Source organism: Phodopus roborovskii, unplaced genomic scaffold (genome assembly GCF_943737965.1).
Source record: "Phodopus roborovskii unplaced genomic scaffold, PHOROB, whole genome shotgun sequence".
In the NCBI taxonomy this organism is placed as follows: domain Eukaryota; kingdom Metazoa; phylum Chordata; class Mammalia; order Rodentia; family Cricetidae; genus Phodopus; species Phodopus roborovskii.
Genome location: NW_026126485.1, coordinates 6,800,998 through 6,811,671, shown reverse-complemented (window position 1 = coordinate 6,811,671; position 10,674 = coordinate 6,800,998). Strand labels below are relative to the sequence as shown.

Here is a 10,674-nt window from a genome sequence, read left to right as displayed (position 1 = left end):
GGTCTCATTGTGACATTCTCGTGCATAAGGAATTAACCATATTTATCTCCCTCTCCACATTTCTCTAAAGAGAGAAAAGACCAGGCATAGGGGCTGGTATGTCAGTCACATCCGTACTTACAATGATTTTGCTGAAGGATAGTGAGTTTAACTAAGCTTAACCTGGGCTAAATAGCAAAAGTGTCTTGCACATACAAACAAGAGCAAAAGAACAATGGAAAGATTTGGTGAAAACAAATGTTACTGACAATATGTTCTTAGAGACACTAAAGAGGATACACCAGCCTTTCTATGGATGAACACAACTTTGTAAAAGGCTAAAGAATGTCTCTATGTCTGTTCCAACCTTCCTGCCTTTGTATAAAAATATGTTACAAACAGCATCACCTGCACTTTTCCTCAGTATTGATTCCTTTTATGGGGGTTCACTTTTGAATCTTCTTTGAAAAGACTCTAAGGAGCATGAAGGTTACATTCTCAAGAGTCATCAAGATCCTCTGTTCAACAAGATACAATTGAAAATACATCATGCTCCTTTTGTAGCTAACAAAGGTGCTACATTAATACATAGTATTTTTTGTCACTGAGAAATGAAGGCATGTGATGACCTTTGAGGTATTTGGTAACAAACAGCAAAATATTAGATGATAATAATCTTCACAAAAAGTTGAAATTGTATGTATCCTTTTCTGGTCAGATCACAGCTAGCAGACATGTCTGATGTCACTGTTGCCTGGGTTGATGAACACCAGCTACAGCGTTTAGATCAAATGCTGATTGTTGTTGATGAAAATGACAAGGTCATTGGTGCAGACACCAAGAGGAATTGTCATCAAAATGAAAACATCGAGAAAGGTAACCATAGTTTTGCTTTGTCTGCTATCCAATATTCATTCATTCTCTTTCTCTCTCCTTTTTTCCCTCCCCCTTATTTGATAAAGAGGCAGGAAAGGAAACTCAATTGGACAGAGAATTATCTGTTTAACCAACCACCATCAGAGTCCTAAACCTTGCAGGCAGCTGTGCACTTCCCCCTGAAAAAACAGGTTGACCTCAAGCTCAAAGATCTGCCCTACTCTGCCTCCAGAGTGCTGGAATCAATGACATGCATCAAGTTGCACCAAGGCCAACTCAACCTGCCAATCTCATCCAACTCTCCTCATCCCTCTTATTTCTTCCCACCAGATACTTCCACCCACCTACCCCTCCCTATTCTGCCACTAGGCTGTAAGTGCCCACTTGTCCGTTTTATACTCAAGAGTTTATCCCAAATCCATACTGAGGTCTCTTTTCTCCCTATTACAATAGCCCTGAATAAAATCTTTTTGTCCTAACTTTGCTTGCTGCTATCTAGAACTGATTTTCCCTTACAAGTTTTATATGTGTTTGTGTGTTTAAAATATTTGTGTGTGTGTGTGTGTGTGTGTGCGCATGTGCGCGCGCACACTTTTGGTAACCATGGTCTCTGAAGTATACAACTGCTATAAGCATCTATTTTTCTTTTGAGACACAGAGATTGAAGACATGAGTGTGGGCAACCATCCTGTGGTTGTCGGTCCTGTGTGCTCACACTCAGACCTTTGCATTTGCAGGGCTGCTCCACCGAGCCTTTAGTGTTGTTTTGTTCAACTCAGAGAAGAAGGTTCTGATTCAGCGCCGAGCAGACACGAAACTTACTTTTCCTGGTGAGTTCATCATGACTCAAAGAGAACAGGCCCGTGTGATGTAATCTGGAGAAATCTGCAGCACGAATTACCTAGCTGTAGATGACAGCTTTCTGGATGAAATAGTCAAATGCTTATCAGCCTAGTATTGCTCCAAGGTGCCTCATTAGAATGTTTTGGCTATACTATGGGCCCTTTGCTTTTGTTTATTTTGAGGCAGGTAACTGTCCTTGGATTTGTAATCCTTCCATCTCAACTTCCTGAATAGCTGAATGCTTTTTTTTTTTTTTTTTTTTTTTTTTTTTTTTTTTCCCCCACACCGGGCCCAGCAGCATTTAATGTGTATTAGCATGAGTTGCCCTCAGATTTTAGAAACCATACTTTGTCCTGCTGATAAAAACCTCAATGTAGAGGACAATGACCATGCAAGATCTCTTCCTTCCTTAGCTCTTCTTTCAGTGACTATATCCTGGTCATTTTCTAAAACATCTCTGCATTTGCTAGGCAAGTTAAATTCTCTGGCTCCTTTATGATGCTGAACTAAAACTTCAGAAAGATTCAGGAACTTCTAGACATATAACTATGCATTGATGTTCATAGTGTATGAACTGAACACATCTCATGTCAAGTGCCATGAGGGTAACTGAGTGTTCTAACTTCTGTATTTGCAAGGGTATTTTTTGCTTTAGTAAGATTTCAGCAAAGTGACCCAAATAAGTATTCAGTGTTTGAAAAGAAAGGAATAGGAGAAATTTAGTAAAAGCCCTCACCAGAGTTTGCAATGACCTAGGTTAAGGAACCAGCACCATGTCCATTATGAAAACTTGGTCAGAGGGCTGAAGGAACTGCTCAGTTGATAAAGCATGTGTCTTCCAAGAATGAGGACCTGAGTTTTATCTCCAGAAACCATGAAAAAATGATGGGCATGGTGGCATGTGCCAGGTCCTCTGGCAGGTAGGGCTATGGAAGGAGCTGGTTCTGCCAATCCCTCCTTGGGCCTGAGCAGGGCGCAGAGTGTTAAGGACCCAGACCCGCCTCTTAGTCACGGGAGAGAACCACACTGAGTCCGGAACCTTGTCAAAACAGGAGCTTGTTTTACTATAACAGGCATGCACTTATATAATAGCATTGAGAAAGAGGGTGGAACCTCAGTATGGGGTGAGGTGCAAGGGCCAATAATATTTCACCATGTTAGCAGTAGCTGGGCAGAGGCAGTTTTGCTGAGTCACTCCTATAAGGAAATGATAGGCCAAAGACAGGTCGTCAAACCATAGCCAGGCTCAGGAAGTACCACTAAGCCTTTGTGCAGGCCTTTTTAGGCCCAACAGGCATGTGCTTGTTGGCCAGCCTAGACTAATTGGTTATTCCCAAGCCAGAGAAAGTCCTTGGAAGTAGATGGTATTCCTGAAACTGATATCTGAATTATCTATCTTCTGGCCTCTATGTATGTGCATTTGCACACAAACATGACTGCAAGCGCAAGCAAATACACACACTGAAAACGATCTATTCATTGCAAAAGCAATGGATGGTGGCATACACTTGTATTCCCCAGGTGTACTTGGGAGGTAGAGGCAAAAGATCAGGAGCTCAAGGTCATTCCCAGATTCATAGCAAGTTCAAAGCCAAGCCGGGCTACATGAGACCCTGCATCAAAAACACCAGAAGACTTTTCTCTCCATTCTATGATGGTTTTAGTGTATGGAAAAAAAAAAAAAAAAAAAAAAAAACCTGACAGTGAAAAGTGGGAAAATTTTCATTACATGCAGACATCTGGGAATCCCACAAGATATGTCTTCTAGAAGACAGCCAGGTAATTGAAGTCCACAGAGCATCTTGTGTGTTACAAAAAGGGAATGGAGTTAGGATTTCTGGGAGTGAGTTGCTGTTAAGAACACAAGGGAAGAAACTGTGTGATGGTTAACAGAGCTTATCATGTAACGCAGATAAAAAAGCTTCTCAGGTATGCAAGGTCTCAAGGAGGAGCTATCAGAAGAGTACAGGTGACGAGAGCTCTCTGAGTGCAGAGGTTCCCCCAGACTCTTCAGTGATGTCATCAAAGGAGGGCACTTGGCCTTTCATTTTAGATGATCTGTCTATAGCCAGACAAGTGAAGTTCGGAGAAGCCCTCCCACACTTGCTGCTCCTCAGATCCTCTCTGTTTTGAACATAAATTTAGCAGCAGGGTGGGATTTCCTACATTACACTTCTGGCATTGCGTGTCTTTAGCTCAACACTCTCTTTTTAGAAAAAATAAATTCATGTATTTTTACGTAGGGGTGTGTGTGTGTGTGTGTGTGTGTGTGTGTGTGTGTGTGTGTGTGTGTGTGTGTGTGATGCTTCTTGGAAGCCAGAAGCAGATGTCAGATTTCATCTCACCAGGCAAAAATTAGAACACTACCACAATTTTTGAGCCAAATTTGAAGCAAGCTTTATTAAACAATGGCCAGAACCATGGATACCAGCCAGGTCCATACCCAGAATCCCCAGAGTATGGCACTGAATTGCTTTTAGCCAGTGGCTTGTAAGGCAAAACCCACAAGGCTTTGTACTTTTCACTTTCATCCAATCAGGAACAAGTACACATCCTGATGAACTTCCTGCTACATAGCTCTTACCTGTGTGTGATCACAACTATGCAGTTGGAGCAACCTATGAAAACCTGTGGCTTGTTAACTTACATGAACAACAGCCCCAGCATTCCAGGAAGTTAATCTGTCTTTGGGCACGTGGGGTTTATAGATTAGAGGCATTTTTGTTTTGTAGTTCTCTTAAGCATAGTAATTTAAACTTAAAACATAATTTAGGATATCTAATGGCTTAGACCCTCCTGAGGCCAGGAGATTATAGCATAAACTGATAAACTGAGTTGGGAACCTTTTTTTTTTTTTTCTTTGTTAGTTTTGTTTTTGGGTTTTTTGTTGTTGTTGTTATTGTTTGTTTTTTTGAGACAGGGTGTCTCTGTGTAATAGCCCTGGATGTCCTGGAACTTCCTTTGTAGACTTCGAAGAGATCTGCCAGCCTCTGCCTCCTGAGTGCTAGGATTAAAGGCATGAAGGACATCTTTTCACAAACCTACCATTTCTAACTTCCACAATAATCCAGGAGTTAGCTGTCACACAGATTCCCCTGGAGCTGGAGTTACAGACATTTGTGAACTGCCTGATGTGGGTGCTGGGAACTGAACTAAGGTCCTCTGTAAGAGCAGTAAGTGTCTTAACACTGAGGTTTCTTTCCAACTAATAGCACAACACTCTCAAGTGAACCCTCTGCTTCCTCAGCACCACTCTAAACCATTCCTGGCTGTACTGGTCCACAAACGTGCATGAGACTCACTCAGATAGTGCAACAAATGTGTGAGCAAGCTTTGTGGGAGGGGCAGGGGAGCAGTCAGAGCTGCTGATTCTTAGGAGTGCACCTCACAGCCCTCCAGCGGGGACTCAGGCTCTGTCTGCTTTTTTCATCTGCTATGCCTTGTTGATCTTCCCTGTGAAGACTGCAGTTTGGTTTCATCTATCTCCACGAATAAATAAATTGTTTCTCATGCGTTTCTCTCCAGGGCACTTTACTGACTCCTGTTCCAGTCATCCGCTAAGTAATCCTGAGGAACTGGAAGAGAAAGATGCCTTGGGAGTGAGGAGGGCAGCCCTGAGACGTCTGCAGGATGAGCTGGGCATCCCCCAGGACCAGGTACCAATGTCTGCCCAGTAACAGTTGTATCCCCAGAAATCTAAGGAAGCAAGGGGCAAAGGCTGGACACTGTCTGAGGATGATATATCTGTGCCTCTGTCCTCACCCAGGTGCTATGACATAGAGAGAATGGGGCTTTTGTGAATTCAGTTGTTATGGGTAAGAGCAAGTCTATTGAGGAATCAGCTTTTTTGAAAACTATGAGGAGGAACTTGCAAATATGCACTAAGACCATCTAGGATCAGCTGTGCACATTCCTTGGTTTATCCACTGGAGCAGGGGCTTGAGAGTGGATAGCTATTTTCTACAGAAAGCTTCTAGTTTTCCATGAGGTTCCCTGATATAGGAGTGGAGGAGTACTTCCTTAATACAGGACACAGACCATTGTAATGGGTCAAAAGAACCAACTTCAGATTTGAGTTCACAAAAAATTTAGTCATCTAAATTAAGATGGCAAAAATAAGCAATCAATCTGGCCAGCAAGTGAACAAATGCACTGAACAAACTTTTCAACACAAGTACAAATGCCCAATAAGTATGTAAAAAATATTTAACAAACTTTGCCATTGGGGAAATACAACTCAAGATTACAATGAGATTCAGTCTTATCCCAGTCAAAATGGCTCTTGGGAAGAAATCAAACTACGGCAAAAGGTGTCAAAGATTTGGTGAAGAAACCACCCTCACATTCTGCTAGTGGGAGTGTAAACTATTACAGCTACCATGGAAATCAACATAGAGATTCCTCAAAAAACTAAAATTAAGATTTTTGTTTTAATACTCCTTATCTCGTGTTTCCCAAGCTACTCTCACCTCTGGACTCTGGCCAGGGGAAGGGCATTACCCCTTGACCTTGAACCTGAAAAAATTGTAAGGTTTCAACACTAAACTTATATAAAAGTAGTCAGTTTTGATGAGATATGGAATAAGCTCCCAGATGGTCAAAGTCATTGTTGTGTTACACTTTATCAAGAGAGCGAAGTGCACCTACCAGTTACGTTATGGTTTATGTGATCTGTCCTAAACCACTTGGAGAAAGAGTTTACACAGAAAAAAAAGTAGGTTTCTGTTGTTTTGTTTGCTTCATTTTGGAAAATCTGTTTGACCTATGCACAAGAGCGTTCTGGAATCTGAAGAACAAGTACTTTTGTATCACAGGCACTGGAAAGACTACAGGAATGGTGAGACTAAACAGACTGTTTAACATCACAGTATGTTAATCCCACTGGTAAAAAAGACAACCAATACCATAATTTTGAGTCAAATTTGGGACAAGCTTTAATTAAATACTGGCCTGGCTTCCCAGGAAATAGCCATGAGTCACATTCTGCAGAAGCTTAAAAAGGTAAAACTTCATGGCCACTGTATTAGGTCCAATTGGAGAACATATTTTCTGCCTATGCACTCCTACCCATAGGTGATAAAGCAATCAGGTGCAGATGAGTCAAGCAAACATATACGCAGGAAATTATTCTTAACTGTCTTAACTGCAGACAGAACTCTTACTCTGCAAGGTATATTTTTCCCGTTTTGCTCTCTCATTAACTTGGTTTCATAAGTATCCAATTTAGTAAAAAGAGTTGACAGAAACTTATCTCATGGAAATAGCAGAGCCAGGATTCAATATGTGGCAGAAATTAATGGTCAAACTCTTTCAGAACATTCCAAGAAATCAAAATACCTGAGGTAGAGTAAACACAAACCAAAAAGAAATCCAGAGGTCCATTAAGTCCCTTGCTCATGTTGAACAGTTTAAGGAAAAATTTCCTTTAAAGTTTTGTCGGGAAATCTTTAATCCTCCCTTTCTGACTGGAACAGTAAATTATTACAAACAAGAAGCTTCAAGATGATTAGAAAACTCAGATTCTTTCTGGGTGTTGGTGGCTCACACTTTTAATCCCAGCACTTAGGAGGCAGAGGCAGGCTGATCTCTGTGAGTTTGAGGTCAATCAACTTGGAGTTCTAGGACAGGCTCCAAAGCTACACAGAGAAACCTGTCTTGAAAAGTCAAACCAAAATAAAAAAGAAAGAAAGAAAGAAAGAAAGAAAGAAAGAAAGAAAGGAAAAATAAAATGGTAATACTATATAGAAAAGATTTTAGGTAGATTAAAAGATAAAGAAATTCAATGTTGAAAATACATACAAGTTCATGTACTAAAGTGATTTATGATATTAGCAATGGGTGGCAGCAGACCTCTTACAGTTCTCATATGCACAGTGCCGTGAAATTTGCCAAGAGAAAAATTGACATGGCAAGCATGTGACTAAATCAACTCTTACAAAGAAAAATATATAGATGGGGCTTGGTCCTGCCTCAACGAGATAATAGGACAGACTTAGACTTCCTAGGGGAAGCCTTACCCTCTCCAAGGAGCACATGGGAGGTGGGGGAGGTGGGGGGAATCGGGAGGAAGAAAGGGAGGGGGAACTGGAATTGGAATGTAAAAAAAATTAAATAAAAAGACCATTATCACATTTTCTCTCACATGCAGAGTCTAGACTTCTGTGTGTGTGCACACATGAGCATGTGTATTTTTGATAAGGTAGTGACTAGGAAAGAGGAATGGCAACAGAAAGTGGAAAGACAGGTTAGAGGTTGTGTGTAAGTAAAGTATATTATATATGTGCATGGGAATAACATAATAAAATCCATCATTTTATAGACTAAATCTATGATAATAAAATCAGATTTTATTAACAATGACTAAACGTTAATCTTTGAGGAAAACACATATATTTGCTTCATTTCTCTGCATGTGTATTTTACATCAATTTTGTTAACATTTAGTCAATTTCTGTCACAGGTTTCTCTAGAGGACATCGTGTTTATGACGAGATATCATTATAAGGCAAAATCAGATGCAGTCTGGGGAGAACATGAAGTCTGTTACCTTCTGCTTATCAAGAAGGATGTCACTATCAGCGCAGATCCCAGTGAAATTAGCAGCTTCAGCTACCTGACCCTGCAGGAACTGGAAGATCTCCTAGAAAGAGGGGCCCAGGGTGAAGTAAAAGTCACCCCCTGGCTGAGAATCATTGTGGAGAGGTTCCTGAGTGGGTGGTGGCCTTACTTGGACGAAGTGACCCAGTTTGAAGAGCATGATAAGATACACAGAGTGTAAGAAGCAGGAAATCAGGCCTTGGCTGTGAAAATGTCCCAGTCAGGAGCTGAGCTCAGAGGCACACCCATGGCTCTGTTACACTCTTAGTTTCCAGAAATTCATAATCATTATCTTTAACTCTATATCTTTCTTTTTTCTTTTTTGACACAGAGCTATATATCCCAGACCAGTTTAAAACATAGTGTACAAGGATGGCTTTGAATTTCTGATCCTCCTGCCTCCATTGGTCCTCAGATTACAGGCCTACACCACTGTCCAACCAACGACTCTGTGCTGCTGGCTGGAGACTGAACCCAAGGCTCTATGTGTGCAAGGCAAACACTCTCCAGCAGCTTCATCCCTTCCCGCATCTTCTCTTTTTCCCAGTTGCTTTATTTTCTTGTATGCCTTGGTGCAGGGAAGAAACATTATTTTCCCCAAATGTAATTTCTAATTTTTAAAAGTTTATTTTAGAAATAGGGGGACTAAAGGAGAGACAGTCCCACACATATAGAATTGATGTCATTGCCGTAGAAATTAAAGTTGTACAACCACCGGAGGCAATTGTTGTATGGAGTGCCATCTTTTCAATGGCCTGAAGCTTTGTGTAGAGAAAACCGCAAGGACACTAAATCCAGCAGAATCTGTTAAGCACCAAAACTGGCAATACTAGAACACCTGGATTATACTTACTTATCCTGCTCTGGCTTGCAACAACTGGGTAACATGTCCCCTGTCATCACTGTTATACTCCGTAGCTGTACAGAATACAGAGAGTCACACCATCACACTCAGTTGGATAAATAAGAGGGCAATCATTTAAACAAATACAATTCTTAAAATAGTTTATTTCACAAATTGTATTTTGATCTACTCAAAAGGACACTTCAAACTCCAATGTCTAGCTAGCTGGGTTTTTTGTTTTACTTATGGAGGGAGGAGAGAACACCATTCTTGAAAAAAAAAATGGATACTTCACATCTTCTTAAATTAAATACTGTATTAGGAAAGCAATTTGATTTTGGTTTGGTTTTGTTTAGCTTGTTTGTTTGCTTGTTTGAAATAGGGTCTCACCATGTAGCCCTGGTTGGCCCAGAACTCAAAAGCCTCCTTCCTCAATTCTTAATCTTTTGACCTACCATGCCTGTCTACCATGGTATATATTTTTAAGTCTGTTCCTCAGTATGCACAGGCCATTGGTTCACCCTGTATATACACTAAATATATTTTATATTGTTGTCATCAAACACAGAAAGGCTTATGGGAGGAAAACTGTTTTGGTTCATGATTCCAGAGGGTCGCAGTCAATCATGGTGAGGAAGGTAAAGTAGTGAGAACATGAAGCTGTGGCTTGCTGGCATGACACAGATGAAGGGGAGAAAACTGGATCAGAACCGGGGGGTAAGGTTCAGGCCAATGCTGAGGCCATGTTGTCCTGTGTCAGAATGAATTGGTCAAAAGAAGGTACAGTGGACGGAGTAGTGGAGCTTGTGGTGGAGTCAGGGAAGCTTGGAGTGCAACATGTTCTAACATAACATCTACTGTAGGACTTCTTTGTCACGAAGATGTCACTCTTCACCCTGAAGCCACACGAGTAAGCTGCCAAGTAGTGTATGTACTGGCTCCCAGGCTTGTTTGGCTACCAGAACCCTCCAGTACCAAGAATGCCAGTTATTTTGACATCACTTTATTAAATATTACATATCAGAATGAGTCACACATTTTGGTGTGAGCCACATATTTCTGAACACAAACACAAGTGTGCAAACTCCAGTCTCTTCCATCTCCCATTCTACTCACACATATCCATTCTAGGGGACAAATTACCTTTTTCAGAGTAGCTTTAAATTTTCTTTTCTGTTATCTAATATTTTTTCTCCCAAACAGACAATCAATCATTCTTTCTATTATAAAAAAGGTGAAACTGAGTGTGTTAGTCAGCTATGGTATTTTCATTCTATCTTAAAAATAATTCATTACAACTGGAACCCAGATGCAGAGAGGGAGGGCAAGACCAGGCTGCAGAAACATAAAGACAGCTGATCTGAACAAGGAGGAGCTAATGGGCCCCCCCCAGACTGATAGGTGGGAATAGAGCATGGGACTGACTCAGGACCCCTGAGAATGGGTCTCAGCTAGAAGGACTGAGCAGTCTAAGGGACCTAGGACAGTGGAACCAGGATATATTCCTGGTGCACAAAAGGACCTTGTGGACACAT

At 41.1% G+C, this 10,674-nt stretch overlaps 1 protein-coding gene across 1 annotated transcript; it reads left to right on the top strand.

Moving 5' to 3' along the window:
* The first annotated feature begins 701 nt into the window (after positions 1 to 701).
* On the top strand, positions 702 to 8,598 carry LOC127229950 (isopentenyl-diphosphate delta-isomerase 2). The gene is made up of 4 exons (XM_051195057.1): positions 702 to 855; positions 1,593 to 1,685; positions 5,224 to 5,354; positions 8,159 to 8,598. The coding sequence occupies exons 1-4, from the start codon at positions 714 to 716 to the stop codon at positions 8,474 to 8,476; spliced, it is 684 nt and encodes a 227-aa protein (XP_051051014.1). The 5' UTR covers positions 702 to 713; the 3' UTR covers positions 8,477 to 8,598.
* Positions 8,599 to 10,674: the final 2,076 nt, after the last annotated feature.